This window comes from Rhinichthys klamathensis, unplaced genomic scaffold, assembly GCF_029890125.1.
Source record: "Rhinichthys klamathensis goyatoka isolate OS25496 unplaced genomic scaffold, OSU_Roscu_1.1 h1tg000217l_1, whole genome shotgun sequence".
In the NCBI taxonomy this organism is placed as follows: domain Eukaryota; kingdom Metazoa; phylum Chordata; class Actinopteri; order Cypriniformes; family Leuciscidae; genus Rhinichthys; species Rhinichthys klamathensis.
Window position 1 is genome coordinate 697,910 of NW_026606742.1, and position 19,040 is coordinate 716,949.

Consider the following 19,040-nt stretch of genomic DNA (forward strand, 5'->3'; position numbering starts at 1 on the left):
ACAGAATACTTATGTGGACACTATTCTTTTGTTGCATGTATTCACTTAACTAAATAAAAATCTGTTTGTGTTAGTAAAGTCATATCCTTTACAGACACAATATTTTAATCATTAATATGTCTAAGTAGTTGTAGAAATCAGTATTTCACTTTAATCACATGCACAATCTATTTGACCCCTTTGTAGATGTCTACATTTTAAGCATTACTCATTCCAAATGGGTTGACTGTGAAGTACAAAGTGATAAAATGGTAAAGAGAAGAGAGATAAATGATAAGCTTTGATCATACAAGGCAAGATGTCTTTTTAGTAGCAAATGTCTTGTTACATAATAATGAAATATTACCATTTTTAACATTTACTTACACAATACATTATTATCTCACTTTTTAAGACGTGGTCCACCTCTTTCGTTGATTGTTTTGAATTTACCATAATTCAGTTGTGCTCAATAACAATGTTCAAATTGGTTCTGTGCTTTCAGTGAGCTGGCAAGATAAACAAATGGACTACATTGATTTTTAACAAAGCAATTTTGAATTATAGCACATCTTGTCCCTTTGGAACCTTAATCATGCAACGTGGAATTGAATACTGTGATAAACAAGTATCTCAAGAGAAGAACTTTGGACACAGGGTGCCAATTCACCTGTTCATAGTCACATTATGGCTATCAACATGACTGTGATCCAAGTCATATAAATACCAGCTGTTTCAAAAACTCTCATTACAGAACACATTGGAAGATCTGTCTGGTGTACTGTCCAAAAACAATCATGAAGTTTGTGGCTGTAATCCTCGCTCTCGCTGTCATTTCAGGTAAGCGACAATCAACAATGCCAGTCTTCACAAACAGTTTATTACCGTAACTGTATGCTAATTCAACTGAGGCTGATAGTTTGATTTGATACATATGCTTAGAACTTGGATACTTTGAACATATTATGTGATGGATTTCATTGAGACCTTGACTGTACATATGGTGTATCTTCAACAATGGCTCTACATTGACAAATATTCCAAGCGCTAAAGAATATTTGGTCTCCATTCTGAATTTACAGGCTGCCAAGGGAACTTCCTGTTTCAGGATGAGCCAAAAAGCCCCTGGGAGAAGGCAGTGGATCAGTTCTGGAACCGTGTGTCTGAGCTGACTTCTAGGGCTGAGGAGATGAGGGACAACATCAAGGCCACTCAGCTCGGCAGAGAATTAGAGTGAGTAAATGCTACCGCAGAGCAAACATTTGAGCAGCTCAATTTGCAAAGACTTGGTGGAAAGTCCAGTTTCAAGAAAGCTGATTTATGATACTGAGATTCATTTCAAATTCTTTCCAGCACACTGATCGGTGACACCATGACGGAGCTGCAAATGTATAAAGATGACATGCACTCCAAACTGGGCCCCTATGCGCAGGAGACTGCCGAGAGATTCAATGAAGATCTGCAACTGCTGACCAGCAAACTCCGCACACACATGGAGGATGCTAAGGATCGTGTCACTGAATACAGCCAGGAGCTCCGGACTATGGTGGAACAGAACGCTGAAGACGTCAAGAACAGGGTCAACACCTATGCCAAGAAATTAAGGAAACGTTTTAACAAGGACATCCAAGAGATCAACAAGTGAGTCATGGTTCAAGCTTAATTACATATCTTTTGCTCCACTTCTATACAAAGTACACTACTGTTGTGTACGTTTTTTGTTATTCATTTAGGAATGAATTGGCATACTTTTATTTAGCAAGCATGCATTCAAATGATTCAAAAAAGTATTTTTTTTCTTCCAAAATGTATGTTTTATTTGTAAAAGTTCTATTTCAAATAAATGCAGGTTTTTCCAACTTTCTACTGTACAAAGAAAAGCGTCACTGTTTCCACAAAAATATTAAGCAGCACAACTGTTTTCAACATTAATAATAATAAGAAACATTTCTTGAGCACTAAATCAGCATATTAGAACTTGAATAATGCCTGCTAAAAAATTCAGCTCTGCCATCACTGTAATACATTTAATTTTATAATATATTAAAATAGAAAAAAAACGTTATTTTAAATTGTAATAATATTTCACAATATTACTCATTTACTGTAATTTTTAACAAATAAATGCAGCCTGGTTAAGCAGAACAGAATTCTTTCAAATGGACTGCATTTATATTTCTATATTTAAAAAAAATTCACATTTTGATTTCGATATTTTTACTTCTGTGGAAGGGAAATATAATATAAAATATGATATGTTAAGAAATGTATGAAATGATGTTATGAAATATTATACAGGTTTAAATGGAAAAATGTGTAATATATTAACAAAACTGTATTAATAACATAGATATGTTATACTGTAATATTATGAAAATCTGAATTTTGAGCAATTTGTCCTCTGATCTAAAGGAAAATGGAAACATACTTTGAGGAGGTTCGGTCTCGTGCCGCTCAGAATATGGAGGATGTGAAGGGTCGTCTTGAGCCTTACTTCACTGCAATGCAACAGCGTGCTGAAGATAAGCTGATATCTCTGGGAGAACTGCTGAGAAGCCAGGGGGAAGGAATAAAAGAGAAACTGGAATCACAAATGCAGGGCCTCAGAGAGCAAGTTGAGAAGACCACAGAAAATATGGGTAACACTCTTCAGGAAAAGGCAGACGAGCTACACAAATGGTTTGAGCCCTATTTCTCTCAATTCCAGAAGCAACTGGGCTATTAATACAAGTGCATAAGAATGAGGTCTCAGAAAAATAATTGGATTGACTTTTTCATTTAACTTTGCTTACAAAAATGAAGGCATTGGAAATGTAAAGGTAATGAGTACAAATATATCTAGGCTACCATTAGTACTACATGTATGTAGCTACAGATGTAGACTATGTAATATAAAGCTTAATAAAAACGGGATGGATCAATGAGTACGAGTAGGCTATCTTTGTTATACACATATATTGTTAGTTCATTCTACATGTTCATGGGTCAATGACGTCACTTATTTTCAGTGTTGGGGGAACTCATTACAAGTAACTTAAGTTATGTAATCAGATTACTTTTTCAAGTAACTAGTAAAGTAACGCATTCATTTTAACATTTACAACAAAATATCTTAATTACTTGTTCAAATAAGTAACTGACAGCTCTCCTGTCCCCATGTTGAGACAAATCATAAGTGCAGAGGCGTTGTGTGTGTGAGTGTGTGTGTGTGTGTGTGTGTGTGTGTGTGTGTGTGTGTGTGTGTGTGTGTGTGTGTGTGTGTGTGTGTGTGTGTGTGTGTGTGTGTGTGTGTGTAAACATGATGGTTATTGTAGTTCTAGACTAAATGTGAGCGTGCATTTACTCATCTCACTTGCACAAAAAAAGATTCAATATTCTTCAAAATGAATAAAATCAGTGAAATTCAGAATACTATGCAAACCTCCAATAACTAAATGTTACATAAAACATACATTTGTATGCATTTAATCTCACTTTATTGACCAATGTACTTGCTTCTGACCTTTGATGATTCAGTTAAACCATAAGCAAAAATTACTATAGATTTTTTTTGTTTTTATTGGTAAGTAAGTGTCCTTCAGCATTTAATTGAGGCTTATTATTTCACTTTTGGTGTAAAAAGGGTATTTACATTTGCCCCCAAATATAACAAAAATATAAAAAACAAGCCAGCCTAGGTGGGGAAAAAAGTAACGCAAAGGTAACATAGGCCTATACCCTTTCAAAAAAAGTAACTAAGTAACGCAATTTTAGTTTCTGAATTAAAGTCATTTTTATATTTATGTGGCTCGTATAATCAAAATATGTAATGCAACTGTACGAATATTTATATAAATTTAAAGGCTGGATTTTATTTTATTTTATTTTATTTGAAGAAATGTTTGTATAGTTTGGTACGTTCTTTTACGGTGTTTTATAATGTTAATACAAAATAACTTTTTTTTGAAAAACCAACGTAAGAATATTCCAATTTAGAACGTTTTTGAAATAGATTTTAAATTCTCCTTTTTATCAAATATTGTTTGTCCTTTCACCTTATAATAGAATACTATATATTGTGTGGGTATTTCACTTTTAAACTTTTATGAATATGCACTCCCCAGTACAACACACAAATGAAATCCCGACAAGTCTCGCACATCACACGGACCTCTCGGTCTTCCGGTCTATTACGGATGTTGTGTTGTTTGGATACACCAAGACCCCACAACAGACCACCACGAGGAACATAAGCAGATTAATTCAACACGAAAGATAATTCACACGACACTAATATTCAAGTAATAACACCCTGAGACTAACGGGCATACTTATAACAGCAAACAATAAATGACCGCGAGCGAGACATGGATTAAGCGCGCCGACCGCATCGGTGAGTGCATTAGCCCACTGTGTTTTCGCCCAGTGGCTTTTTATTATTATTTTATTTTAATTGATTTATTAAGCAATACAAAAAATGGTTGCCAGAACTGCTTTATCGAGCAGACGACAGACGGGTTTTTTCAGAGCATCCATATAACTCGTGTTGCATGTAAGTTTATACAAATTCAATAAGGTTTAGTTTGAAAATTAGCATACAGCTAAGATTCAGGCGCGACCTACAAACAAACTTAGTCAAACAAAATTTTTGAATTACTATTTGAATACTATTTGTGCATTAGTAGTATACCTTTTGGAAATATTTTACGGTCGACTGCACAAGAAACTGATCACGTTGAATCCACCCTCCCGTATTAGTTTTGCAAGCAATTTAGTTCCGTTCAATAACATTTCTTTCTCCTCTTGTGTTTTTGAAATGAACATGAAACAAACTATCAAAATAATCACCTGTGGAGTCTCGTTTGTCAGGATGCATAGGCTATGTATTGAGTCCTGGTTTGAATTTCTGTCTCAGTGTTTGTTAATATTTTACGTAAGTAAAATAAACCTTGTAACCAACACAAGTAATTTTAAGTGTATGATTTGTATCAACAAATATATATTTACAAGATCATAATTGTGTTGACCTAATTTAATGAATTCATTTATCAGTTTGCAGACTGTAAACCCCCCAAAAAATATTCTATTACTGAAAACTAAAATTAAATAGAAATTTTAGTTAAATGAATGTAAACAAAGATGTTACAAAAATGTGTCTAACATTACCTCCTTACTCTGTGCCATAGAGGTATGTCGACTATGTTGGAGCAGTTTCAGACTTGAAAATGTTGCCATACAAGACAGAGAAGTTGCAGGCATGGAGATTAAAATGAAATAAATTAAAGGGATAGTTCACTTCAAAATTACTTCGAAATTCTGTCATCATTTACTCACCCTCAAGTTGTTTTAAACCTATATGAATTTCTTTCTTCTTCTGAACACAAAGGAAGATATTTTGAAGAACGTCAGTAACCAAACAGTTAACTGGACCCATTGACTTCCATAGTATTTCTTTCTTCCTACTATGGAAGTCAATCAGTCCAGTTAACTGTTTGGTTACTGACGTTCTTCAAAATATCTTCCTTTGTGTTCAGCAGAAGAAAGAAATTCATATAGGTTTGAAACAACTTGAGGGTGAGTATATGATGACAGAATTTTCATTTTGAAGTGAACTATCCCTTTAAAGGAGAGTATTATAACTTTATGGAGCAGTCACAAGATGGTCATCTTCATTTGCCAAAATCTAATGTCTTGGTCAAGCAGTGTGTTCTGTTTTCTGACACATAAAAAGATCATGAAACTCTAAAACATTAGCACTAATTATGTTTATTAAGGGAAAAGTGGCTATTTGTTCATTTTTTTTAGCTATTTCGTTCCAAAAACTTCTTAAGCTTTTTTTTAAACTTCTGGTTTAAAAAGCAAAGTTGAACCAACATCACGAAAAGTGAAGTATATGTGTTTATTTGGAGTGGTGATTGGCTGCCGTGGCTGGAGAGTACACGTCTACGTCATTGGTTTCTCTATATCATTCATGAGAATAAACTTTTTTAATCCAATCAATGTGCTGTATTACACATGCGATCGCATTACAGTGGAGAATTCAAATGCCACACAAGATTGTGTGCCACACGCCACTGTTCGTTCACCTCTCTGCCTGTTCAACTTCGCGTTCAGATCACTGATCTATATAAATGTCTGGATTGCTCATTGCGTTCTAAACTGTCAGCAGGCAGTGAAGCCACCAGGAGTGTTCGAGCGGCCATCTTACGATTCCCTATTGACAAAGGGCATTATTGACTTACAGCCAAAACAATGGCCTAAAATCAACCGATTTGCATTGTATCAGTCGCACAGGAATAGTTTTTAAGATATTTGTGTGTACATTAATTGATATTTGGAACGTTATTGCTAATGTTTATGATCTTTTCGGGTAGGATAAGTGATATTATATATATTGATCAAAAAGATCAGTGTGTCTACTGCATGCTGCTGACTCGGGTAACTGAACTAAAACAAAATACTAATTGTAACTACTAACTACTTACTCTTTATGTAAGTAATTATGCAGGAAATATTAAGCATGAACTTATTTGGGATTCAGACCAATTGATTCAAATATACATTAAATATTACAATACATACAATCCCCTATTACTAAATTGCACTATATTATATTAAAAAAGTTTACCATGCATCATCATGCTTGGAGCAAAAGTATAAATGCTTGAAAATAGCTTCATGTCTTTAAATCCATACACAGTCAGCATAATTTCTCTGAATAAGTTGTGAAGTATGTGTATATTATTTCCTGAAGTCTTTTTGTTGACCAACATTCACTTCAGACTCTTGGGTTTTTTCTTGGAGAAAAGAACACTCTTACATATCACATACCCAGCACTTGATTCATTCTGGTTAACTAGGCTACTGCACTAAAACGCTTCCACAGTGTTTTTATTTCCTTTTGTTTTGTTTTTAATTCTCCTTTTTTATATTTGTGTAGGATCTGTTTTGTCTCCATTACTGCTTAAACAAGTGGACCCCTCAACTGCTTAATGAGAGTCTGCAAATTAGTGCCTGACGAAAAATCTCTAATATTTCCAACGTAATGTTGGAAAACACTTTTATCAGAATAATTTCTGTATATATTTTTAGTTAAGGATGTTAGGTTATTAAGCAATTTTTTGTAGGTTTTTTCCCTTTGTGTTTTATATACTGTCCACTAGGAGGTGCTCTGTTTTCCTTGATTAGTTTTCCGTGAGCAAGTTCTTTGCGTTTTCCTGTGAAATGACAGTTACGTGTCTTTAATAAAATCAACACGCTAATGATGATTTATCTCTTATCCACCCGATTTGGAATGTTATTTTTTATTACTTGGCTCGCCCGAGCCGCGTATTATTCGCGGATATAACCGCATCACTAATCCACACATTTTAAGCGTTTGATTTAATGATGGTTGTTAGTAGTCTCTAATGATACGATTTTTGGGAGATTTTTTTCATAGGGTTATAATTTTTTTAAATACATCAACTGTTTTTTATACTCATATTTTAATATTAATTTGTCTGTGTGATGTAGTAGGATATAGATATAGTAGGTCTGTGTTTTATTGGTTGTTGTCTCCCCACCCTCTATACTCCCACTTTTCCACAGCTTTACACGCTTATTTTTTTTTTTTACAAATCTAAGGTGTGAACAAGCAGTGCTAAACCATGGGTGTTTCATGACAATATAATTATAATATATCATAATTATAAGAATTAAACAGAATTTATTTTTAAATATTAAAAATGTGTAAAATCTAAAAAATGTGTAAAGTCTGCAAATAATACTCAGTCATTTTGGTAGTAAAAGTTTTTTTTAATCTAAAAACATTCTCAGATCTTGACATTTATTATGATTAACCATGTTGCTTGTAAAAGAAAGTCACAACAGACACAAAACAAAAGAAAGAATATAAGTAAATGCAGCATAAAATACAATAGTGGGACGAAATGGAACAAATATGAATAAAAATTCTGCTATGTTTGTTGTTTAAGACTATATATCATGGTTTGCCTTGTTTGTTTTCTGAAAATGTTTGTTTTTTTTAATGCAAAAATTCTGCCATTTAATTAGCTTTAAACTGAATCTAATTTCTAAATCTAAACTATTTTCCCCTTACAGGCATTTTATGAGAGTATATTAAATCAGATCAACCCTTTGGGCACTATGGACGGCAAGTTACCACCATGGAATAAACATGGAAGCCATAACAGCAGGGTTCCCTATAATATAGCAGGGGAACGTCAGGAGGTAGGTTACAATAACTATATATCTGTACATTATGATAAAGTAATGACTGAGGGGAATTACGGAGAAAGAACAGAAGAGTTCTCCCACAGTACCTGGCTCCAAACACAGCCACAGGTAAGTGATATATCAATTGTGAGGCTGAAGAGCAACATTATTAGGTTGCATCCAGCTCCTCACTTCTAAACTTAAATATCTTTTTTGCCCCTTTTTTTTTAGGATCATGACTTGATAGAAGACAGCTCTGCTGCTGGAGAACCCATTTCATCGCTGTCATCTTGTATGAGTGGTGCATTTAAGGCTTTGTTACCAGATTACCATGGAACTTCCTCAGAAATGACAACTGTTAAATATTCGTATTCTCCCAATAATAATTCTCTCGTTAAACCTGGTACTGCAGTGGACGAAAAGATAGTAGTGGAGAGAAGGGAAAAAAGCGATTGTCTGAAAGACCCTTTGTGTGAAGCATCAACTAGTGTGACACACATGCTTCCACCCAGATGTGCCCAATATGTGCCTCAAGATAAGGTATGTGACCTCTACAGCGCACGCCCAAAATAAATGTTATTTCTCCATTGTCACCTCCATTATTTTTTTCACAGGACCGAGAGGTGGCCCAAGGAAACTGTAATTGGACATCAGTGATCAAAGATGCTCTAGAGATGAGTAATGGAATGGAAATGGAACAGACTTTATCCATGGATGTATGTGGCCCCTTGATGGACTTAAATCCTCTATATAAAGGACCTGAAACTGAGGCAAAATTTACATTAATGGACGACTATAAGATATCAGGATCCAAACTAAATGAGAAGCAGGATGGTCAAGGAGTGAAAGGAGAACCGGATTCCTTTATTTCAATGTTGTCAGATGGCATCAGTAAAAAGCAAGATGTTCTGGAAATGGTAGGAGCTGATATCAAAAATCTTTTGAATGTAGATTTTATAAAACAGCATTCAAGCAATCAAAGAACAAATAATCAATTTATTGTCTCATATTTCATCTATTTGCAGGGGGAAAATGAGGAACCAAGCATATTAGTTGTTGGAACATCTCTAAGGAAAGAGGAACTGGGAATGACTGGAATCAGAGAAAATGAGCCAGGGTTTTTACCAGGATTTAATAGGAGTTCATACACTCCTTTTTCCTCATCAGAAGGTTTTATGAAAAGTGAAGAGTTCCTGGGTGTTCCTTCGGTCAAGCAGTCTGTTGAACACATCCTCCAGGGAACAACACAAGGACCCAAGTCGTGCAAAGATGTCAGTCCTAGGAAAACGGCGGGTACAAGTATTTGCTTCAAACATGCAACAGTAAAAAACAAAACTGTTCTTGAAGGTTCTTCTGTATATGGTCTTCATCTTGATCTTCAAAAGGACTGTCACCAAGCAGAGGTTACAGATGGAAACACTTCAGTTAACACCCATGATCATTCCTTACAATATGATGTGCAAGACAAGAGGGTAAACACAAGCAATCTGCATGCCTCTGAGACTACATTAATAGAGCAAAGTGCTGCATGTCTTCCTGACACTAGTAAACTAAAAAACCAAGATCATGTACTTTCTCCAGCCTCAGTGGGCAGTCAAAATACAGCTGTGGTCGAATGTGAAAACTCAAAACTGCAGATTCCAACAGAAGATGGGACCTCAGAGAGCAGCCTGTCTGTACCAGGAAAAATTCAAACTGTTTTTCAAAAGACACCAGTTAACACAAAAAATGCAGAACTCGGTCTAAAGATGGAAACAGAATCTTCCCCTGATATTCAGAACTTTTCTTCAGGATCAGAGACAGTACCACATCAAACTGTTGTATCCAACATAATTCACCTTGATTATAAATGTAAGGATTCTCAGATAGAACCAGAGGAAAGTGACGAATTAAATCCAAGTACAGTTCTTCTGCCTTGTGATGAAAAGGTACAAAACTCTGAAAAAAATGAAAGGACATTTCTCAACATTACTTCAGAAAGCAGTATTCCTCCTCCCACTGAGAATGTTCATGCAGCTCCACCTTCTCCCACGTTAAGGATCGATTGCTCCTCTCAGCCTAACCTACAGAAAGCATTGCAAAAGCATAAGAAAGCAAGAAAAAGAAAAAAATCTGAACTTGAGGAATTAAATGGACCAATACACAAATCTAATAAAAGAGATGACTGTTCTGTGTACAGATCAGTAATTTCGGACAGTGCTGACAAACCAGACACAATTGAAGGTGAAGACACTAATCAAAACTTTTCATTGACTAATCATGACAACACTGCACTGAAAGAGGAGGACTTAATTGCAAATGGTGATGTAAACCCACCTTCATCTAGAGGAAAATCACAACTGCGGATGACACAACCTGAGCTAGTGGCAGATACAGCAGAAACCTCACAAAATCCAGATCATAACTGCTCTGAAACCTCTCAGGTAAAAGCACCGTCAACCGCTATGATCGACAGGAAGGCTGTTTCTAGAAGGAAACTGAAGAACAAAACAAGGTTACGTTTAAAAGCAAAAAAATCTGCTAGATTTAGCAATCAGTGTTTGTCTCAAGCCACTGTCTTGTCCTCAGAAGAGGACTGTACATCACATTTTCAGGTCAGTGACGCCACCCTGGTAAAAGAAGTCAGCAACCCAGAAATAATCCAACAAGCCACCTCTAGATTAGAGTCCAGTATTGCTAAGTGCAGTCCAGAAAAATCTACAAAAAAGAAAACATTGCAAACAAAAAAATATGCTCTGCAAACACTACAAAGCAAAGGCGACCCACATGATGAACCCACAACATTTACAGAAGTTGAGGCAGACCTAATGGACTTCAAGAAGCATCCGAAGGTGAGAAGACCTGGTATAAAAGCTTCTAAAGGCAAAAATGATGAGCATGCAACTAGTCTGCTTAATAGTCAGTCTTTACTAGAGTCTGTGAGTCAAGCAGATTCTGTTTCAACCTCAGTAAATGAATCTTCAAACATTATAAGCCCTGAGAAAAACCCAAAGAAATCAAAGCAAAAGAAAAGAGCAGATATCAAGAAGGCAACACAATCCCAACAAGAGGATATTCCCTTACCATTATCAAAATCTAAGGAACACATGGTGATTTCCAATACAAGGACTTTGAAAGTAGAAAGATCTGTAAAGAAGGCTACTAGAACAGATGACTGTGACACTACTCTTTTGGACATACAACCTTCTATAGCCACTCTGAAGCAAATAGATTGTATTCCAACTGGGGGAACTGAAGTTGAGTCTCCAGTTGTTCTCAGCACGCAAAGGAAGTCACTGAAAAAGAAATGGTCAGATATTAAATGTAAAGCAGTACATATACCTACAGTTGACCAAACAACAGCTCAACAAAGTGTTTTGAATCCACTCTCAGAATCTGATGCTAGCATTGTGCAACCAACTATAAGAAGGTTCAGTCCAAGAAAAACATTTGACACAATTTTTTCTCATAACACAGTCAGTGAGAGCTGTGAAAATGTTCATTTGAATCAGTCAATTTCTTCAGTTGATTCTATGTCTTCTACAGTAACTGACATTTCAGGTGTCAGCCAAAAGAAAACAGAAAAGACGTCAAGTAAAAGGAGAAAGACAAAAATCAAATTTATGGAGGCACAAACATCCACTACTAGCCAAAAGGAAGATGTTACTGTACTGCCTTCAGAAGATTTTGCATCTATTGTGGTTTCGAATCCTGAAAAGACCGTGCAAGTTAAAAGTCCCTCTAGAAACAAAACAAATGACAACTACTTAAATGATAATTTGGTTGAAGACACAATATTAGCATTTGTGACACAAGAAAATTCTATTTCACCTCCAAAGATTGACTCTTCAAGCTGTTTTAGACGAACCAAAACACTGAAAAAGCCAAGAAAAAAGATTGGAACCAAAAGAAAAAATGAGGCAGAAGAAATACTCCCTGCAAACCAGCATGGAGATTTTGTTGCAATAACCTCAAAATCTAGTGCAGACATAGTGGCCTCCAGTTCACAGATGACTTTAAAAGAAAAAAGACTTGCAATTGCAGAGAAAGTGAAGGACAACCATGCAACTGCTCTTTTCATCATGCAGACTTCTACAGCCACTTTGCAGCACACTGGATGTGTTTCAACTTCATTTACACACAGCACACCAAAAAAATCTAAGAAAATGTCTGACATTAAAGGTGAAGCAGCAACACCTGAAATTGACCAATCAATGCAACAAGAACGCCATCAATTTGATTCTGCGTCAACTACAGAAATGGATAATTCAGATGGTGTACACCAAAAGAAGATAAAAGTGAAGACGAAAAGACAGAGTAAAAAGGTCACTAAACGCAAAACACATGTTACCCAAGCAATCAGAAAAATTGGAGAACAGTCTTTTTCAGCAACTGTGCAGCAAGAATATTCAGTTTCTAACAGAAACACAAATGAATTGAAAATGAAACGTATGAAAAAGAAGACATCAACACTAAAAGTCAGAAATGTTCAACCAGAGGACCATGCTGAACATCATACGGTTTTGTCAGCACTTTTGCCTCCACCAATATCTCTGGAGAAGGATGCATCACAAGACCCTTGCATAAAAACAGACATTTTTAATGAATCAGCTGAAAGTCATGTTGAAAACCAGGTTTTCACTGAAGATGTTGCATGCTCTCAGAGCTCGCTGAAGAAGGCAAAGAAAACACAAGTGAAACAATTGCTAGTGCAAAAAGAAGATAATGAACAAAGTAACATTCAAGAGCTGGCTCTCGGAGAGGACGGAAAGTCTGACGCGCCATCTGTTGTGCGGGAGGTACCCTTTGAGAATTTTGAAACGTTAGAAGCAGACAGCTGTGACCAGCAGAAGAAGGAGAAAGCCAAAAAATCCAAGCAAATTGCAGAAACGCATGAATTTGCTAATGTTTCTTTGTCTCAAGAGAAAAATACTGGATCAGATGAGGCAGGTGTCATGGTCACCTTTACACAGATCCAAGATTTCTGTAAACTACATGATGGTCAGACTGTAGAACCACAGACTGAAAAAGAAGAGGAAGAGAGTAGAATTAAAGATATCAAAGCCACAAAAACCCCTAAAACAAAGAGTAGAAAAGCTAGGCGAAAGAAGATAGCGGGCCTGTTAACTCAAACGGTTAAAGATGAGGAACATAAAGAAATATCTTATGATAACAGAATTGTCTGTGATTTTCAAAACAACACACAAATTCCAATTTCTAATAACTCACAGAGGACAGCAGTTATTCCAGAAGAACCAGTAATGAAATCAAGAAAATCAACCCGCACACAAAAAACAAGCTCGGGTCCATTTGTTCAAAATGTGTCAACTCAGGGCTCTTTAGACATCATTGAGTGTCATACGAGGCTTGGAGAGACTCTTTCTGGTTCCATGCAGCCTGATGATTGTGAAGGCCAGCACACTGTTGAGCAAAAGTCACCAAGACGTGGAAGACCACCCTCAAATAAAAGCAAGAAACAGAAGTTATCTATGGCACATTTAGAAGATAACACCACTCCATCTGTCCATGTCTCAGATTTCTCTTCATGCCAGGACAGCACAGAGACTCTTTCCAGTTCCATGCAAACTGCTGATTGTGAAGGCCAGTCCACTGTTAAGCAAAAGTCACCAAGACGAGGAAGACCACCCTCAATAAAAAGCAAAAAACAGAAGCTATCTATAGCACATTTGGAAGATGACACTTCTCCATCTGTCCAGATCTCAGATCTCTCTTCATATCAGGACAGCACAGAGACTTTTTCCAGTTCCATGCAACCAGCTGATTGTGAAGGCCAGCACACTGTTAATCAAAAGTCACCAAGACGAGGAAGACCACCCTCAATAAAAAGCAAGAAACAGAAGTTATCTATAGCACATTTAGAAGATAGCACTACTCCATCTGTCCAGTTCTCAGACCTCTCTTCATGTCCGGACAGCACAGAGACTCTTTCCAGTTCCATGCAAACTGCAGATTGTGAAGGCCAGTACATTAAGAAAACACCAAGACTAGGAAGACCACCCTCAATAAAAGGCCAGAAACAGAAGTTATCTATAGCATATTTAGAAGATAACACCTCTCCATCTGTCCAGATCTTAGATCCCTCTTCATGTCAGGACAGCACAGAGACTCTTTCCAGTTCCATGCAACCCGCAGATTGTGAAGGCCAGCACGCTGTTAAGCAAAAGTCACCAAGACGAGGAAGACCACCCTCAATAAAAAGGAAGAAACAGAAGTTATCTATATCATATTTAAAGAATAACACCTCTCCATCTGTCCAGATCTTAGACCCTTATTCGTGTCAGGACACCACAGAGACTCTTTCCAGTTCCATGCAACCTACTGATTGTGAAGGCCAGTACACTGTTAAGCAAAAGTCACCAAGACGAGGAAGACCACCCTCAATTAAAAACAAGAAACAGAAGTTATCTATAGCACATTTAGAAGATAACACCTCTCCATCGGTCCAGTTCTTAGATCTCTCTTCATGTCAGGACAGCACAGAGTCTCTTTCCAGCTCCATGCATCCTGATGATTGTGAAGGCCAGTACACTAAGCAAAGGTCACCAAGACGAGGAAGACCATCCTCAATTAAAAACAAGAGACAGAAGTTATCTATAGCACATTTAGAAGATAACACCTCTCCATCTGTCCAGATCTCGGACCTCTCTTCGTGTCAGGACAGCACAGAAAATGCTGCCAAAGCAGCTGCAAGTCCAGTGAAGCAGAAAGTCCAATCCCTTAAAAAGAAGGTAGTGAAAGTGGATAATGTAACTTTTACCAAACAATTGGGGACTGATCCCTCAGAATCCCTTCAGAGTGTTACTGATGACTTGTCACACAACATCTCTGCACCTAAGTATAAAAAAGGGAAGAACTTTAAAAGACTTAAGTTGTCAAGCTTGAGAGTATCCAGCAGAACATCTGAACCTTCAGTCAAAGGTTTTCAAAAAGCAGATATACATTCCATCCCTCAAAACTCCACAAACAATTTCAATGAGGAAGGGGAAACATCTTTGCCTATGCCTAGGACAGCAAAGAAATTGGAACTCTGTGAAAAAACTGCTATACAGGATGGAGATGTCCTGGCAGATATAAAGATTGAGAGTAAGGCAACAGTTAAAGTAGTGAAAGGAGCAAAACGTGGTCGGAAGAGACGAAAAATTAAAGAACCACCCCCTGATCTTGTAACTGATCATGAAGAGCTTCAAAGATTAACAACAAAAAACAAAAATGACAAAAGACAAGATTGTTCTGAACCAGCCAAAAGTTTACTGACAACGTTTAGTATAACTAATGAATGTGCCACTGAGGACCAGAATAATACAGTTACATCGGAGAACAATGATAAGGAGAAAACTACCACTCAAATGTCCACTTCTTTCACTCACCTATCCTCCAATTCAATGAAAGAAGTACAGAAGTACAAAGAACACGATGCTGAACCAAATGGAAACCATTTATTTGCGGTTATTGATAATACAGGACTCTCTGGGGGAGTCTCTAGTGGAATTTGCAACTTAATTTCTAGCAATGTGGTCAAAGAGGAGTCAGAACACATTTTTCTGGATACAAAAATTAAACCCAACATTGAGCTGAAATGTACTCAGCAAACAGATGGACAAAGTGTGGAAATGTCAGGAAAAAAATTACTTGACAACTTGTCTGAAATAGAAAACGCATTTCAAACATCTACAGAACATAAAGTGGATGGCTTCACACAGGATAGTGAGGAATGTGTTGTAATGCCAAAAAAGGTGTCTAAAAAGAAAACAATGAGATCCAAGCCTAAAGAAATAATGAAGAAACCTCTCACATGCAAATACTGTGGTGTTTCCTTTCGGCACATTACAGCATATGCCATTCATCAACGCATTCATACAGGTGACAAACCCTACAAATGCAAGATCTGTGGAAAAACCTTTGCTCAACTGTCTAAACTCAAGTCTCACCGTAATGTACATAAACAGGATACCTCTTTTCCTTGTCCTTGCTGTAGCCAAAAATTCTTGCAGAAAGAAAATTTGCTATGTCATTTTAAAGTCCACCTGCATGAATCAAAAACAATCACTGAACCACAGAAGGGCATTAAGAGCAAGAAAAATACTTTATCAGATGTGTGTTCAGAGACCCCAAACAATCACAGGTGCCTTATTTGCAAGGAAAACTTTGTAAGCCACGTTAAATTGCAGAATCACATGCAATCACATGAAGTGGAGAAGCCCTTGACTTGTAAGGACTGTGGGAAGAAGTTCTGGAAACCATCAAGCCTCACAGCTCATGAAAAAAGCCACTGGCCTGTTAAACCATATGCATGTTCAATTTGTGGAAAAGGATTTAACCAGCTAAAGGCTCTAAAAAAGCATTCTCAAGACCATGCCGGCGAGACCCCTTTCTCCTGCTTTCACTGTGGTCATGCATTCAGTGCCCTGTCTGCACTTAGGATGCACCAGGCATCCAAAACTTGCATTGCAAGGAGGAATGATGGGGCAAGTGGTAACATTGAGGGCTTTATTGTAAGTCAAGGAGTTGATGGTCAAGTGAACACACCAGTATTCTTCAAGTGCCAAATATGCAAACAGCTTTTCAGGAAATGGTGCCAATACACTCTTCACCTTCAAACACATACCAGCTCTCCCCCATACATTTGTTTTTCTTGTGGACAGTGTTATGAGAAGGATTCAGATATGAATGTTCATTGTGAGGTTTGTTGCCAGTCAAGTGGGGAGGAGCAGATTTGTGGTGCATCACTCTCTGAAATCATGCAAGGTGTTTCCCAAACCTACCCTTCAAAGTGTAAACCTACCTCATCTCAGACTCTATCAAGTACAGGATTTCACCTGAATTCCCAAATGCCGACCAGCTCAGAACAACTCCCACAACTGCCTCAATCGATAGATGTGGAACTTACACAAACAAAAGAGACAGATCTTTCTGAAATTCCTAAAATTTATTCTACCCAGTCACCCATCAAGCTCCCAATTGCCCAATCTCCCACTCATTCTGATGTTAGATGTGCTTCCACAAGTAGCTCTCTAGAATGCATTGAAATCACTCGGAGTCTTTGGAAATTCAAGTGTTCACGTTGTGGTCAGCGATTTGAGCAGTACCGGACTTTGAGTGCTCATCTGCAAATGCATGCTCCTGGTTTCAGATATACCTGTGCACATTGTGGACAGTTCTTTGAAAGGTGGAGTAAACTATGGCTACATCAGCGACGTCATCGTCTAAAAAGCCGTTGCTACTCTTGTAATCAGTGCAATCTGCAGTTTCGCTTCTTTAGCTCCTTTAAAGAACATATGATTGACCATGCTGGAGAGAAAGCGTATGCTTGTTCGCTCTGTCCCAGAACCTTCATTCAGGAGCCAAGCTTACATGCTCACCAATGTGAGTCTCATAAACAACTTTGTAAAAGTCTCAAATGTGATGTCTGTTCTAAGACTTTCAGTAGTTTAACAAACTTAATCAAGCACAGTCTTCTGCACAATGGTTCTACTTCTCATATTTGTCTCCCTTGCAATCTCTCATTCACAAATTCAAGAGTCTTAAAGGAACACTTGAAAACACACACCACATACCATGGTCCGGTCCTCCCTGATATTCCTTCAAAGCCTCTCGATTTTCCTCACAAATGCAAGAGATGTAAAGCTAGCTTTTCAACGGGGGATTTGCTCTACGCTCATCAGATACGCCATTCCAGAGATGCAAAGAGTCATGTCCATTCAGCAATAGTACCTACCTCAAAATTGTCAGATTCTTCTTGTAGTGAGACACCATCTACCCTATCCTCCACTCGAAGGAATCATATATCAAACCTCAAACTTGATGGCATACCCGATGATGAAAGCCTGTATGTTTATTCCCACCCTGACAGGCTCTATGTCCCCTTTAGTCGCAGAGTACAGATTCCAGTCATTAATTTGGACCCTGATGAACATGAGGATATCTCAAACTCTCAGAATACCAGTCCTGAACTTCCAAACAGTGAAATCACTGCTCAGTCTGACAGCACACATCTACCTCAGGCCACAGCAGGTCAGGAAACCACCAACCTAGACTCAAGTGAAAGCCCAAAAGAGATGGCAAATGGTGAACATAATTACAGCTGCACGCATCAGAGAACTAGATTTGTGGAGACAAGTGTTGATATGGAGGTAGAAGCGACTGCTCAAGAAGAAGAGTCAGGGGAGAGATTCGAATGTGCAGACTGCACTGAAAAACTTAGCAGCGTGCTGAGCCTTTATGAACATTACATACTTCATGCAATGGGAGATACGTATGTACAAGTACATTGAACTTTGATAATGTTGGAAGGTAGATGCTTTCCCAAGTGTTGACACTATTATCTTTTTTACACTTTGTTTTTGCATGTTTGAAGCAAATATCGGCTAAATGTTTATCTTGTATTTTAGTTGATCTTGAATTTAGTTGATTACCATACCTCTTTCCTCTAACATGCTCTTTGAGCCCTCAGGTTCATTTAGTTTAAACCGTTGTTGCCCACTAGCCATGTGCTACAAGGGTCATGTCACTATGCCTTCTCAAATCATCTCTGTACTGCTCATTTGTCTTGATTTCTTAATTTGTGCCTTCAGTGAGAGGTTTGGTTCTGTAAAGGATCTGTAAATAGCTATAAATAAAACTTCATAACTACACATCCTGCTAGTCCTCTCCGTCAAAATCTCGTAGTTACACGTTTTCAATTGAAATTTTGTAATATTGAGATGTGGTTAAATATAGGTTAACCTAGAGCATTCATATATTATGTCTGGATGGGACACAAATATAATCTATATTGTAAATAATGTGTAGAACATTTGATAATTTCTATATGCTTGTCATTGTAGTCAGATTTCTTTTAATAAAATATACTACGTGTCGTGTAATAT

General features: G+C 37.3%; 2 protein-coding genes across 2 annotated transcripts; both read left to right on the forward strand.

Annotated features, from left to right (window-relative positions):
• Nucleotides 1–710: 710 nt before the first annotated feature.
• Nucleotides 711–2,903, forward strand: apoea (apolipoprotein Ea). The gene is made up of 4 exons (XM_056264213.1): nucleotides 711–819; nucleotides 1,062–1,212; nucleotides 1,333–1,620; nucleotides 2,392–2,903. Exons 1-4 carry the CDS (start codon nucleotides 777–779, stop codon nucleotides 2,702–2,704), a joined length of 795 nt encoding a protein of 264 aa, XP_056120188.1. The 5' UTR covers nucleotides 711–776; the 3' UTR covers nucleotides 2,705–2,903.
• A 1,218-nt stretch (nucleotides 2,904–4,121) lies between these two features.
• On the forward strand, nucleotides 4,122–19,031 carry si:ch73-347e22.4 (uncharacterized). Its single transcript, XM_056264163.1, has 7 exons — nucleotides 4,122–4,351; nucleotides 8,062–8,304; nucleotides 8,407–8,715; nucleotides 8,790–9,092; nucleotides 9,201–11,486; nucleotides 12,819–14,877; nucleotides 14,911–19,031. Exons 2-7 carry the CDS (start codon nucleotides 8,107–8,109, stop codon nucleotides 18,444–18,446), a joined length of 8,691 nt encoding a protein of 2,896 aa, XP_056120138.1. The 5' UTR covers nucleotides 4,122–4,351; nucleotides 8,062–8,106; the 3' UTR covers nucleotides 18,447–19,031.
• Nucleotides 19,032–19,040: the final 9 nt, after the last annotated feature.

Coding starts and splice junctions, on each gene's coding strand:
- apoea (XM_056264213.1), top strand. CDS start 777: ATGAAGTTTGTGGCTGTAATCCTCGCTCTCGCTGTCATTTCAG. Junction 820..1,061: donor CGCTCTCGCTGTCATTTCAG/GTAAGCGACAAT, acceptor CTGAATTTACAG/GCTGCCAAGGGAACTTCCTG. Junction 1,213..1,332: donor CAGCTCGGCAGAGAATTAGA/GTGAGTAAATGC, acceptor AATTCTTTCCAG/CACACTGATCGGTGACACCA.
- si:ch73-347e22.4 (XM_056264163.1), top strand. CDS start 8,107: ATGGACGGCAAGTTACCACCATGGAATAAACATGGAAGCCATAACAGC. Junction 8,305..8,406: donor GGCTCCAAACACAGCCACAG/GTAAGTGATATA, acceptor CTTTTTTTTTAG/GATCATGACTTGATAGAAGA. Junction 14,878..14,910: donor AGCTGCAAGTCCAGTGAAGC/AGAAAGTCCAAT, acceptor AGAAGGTAGTGA/AAGTGGATAATGTAACTTTT.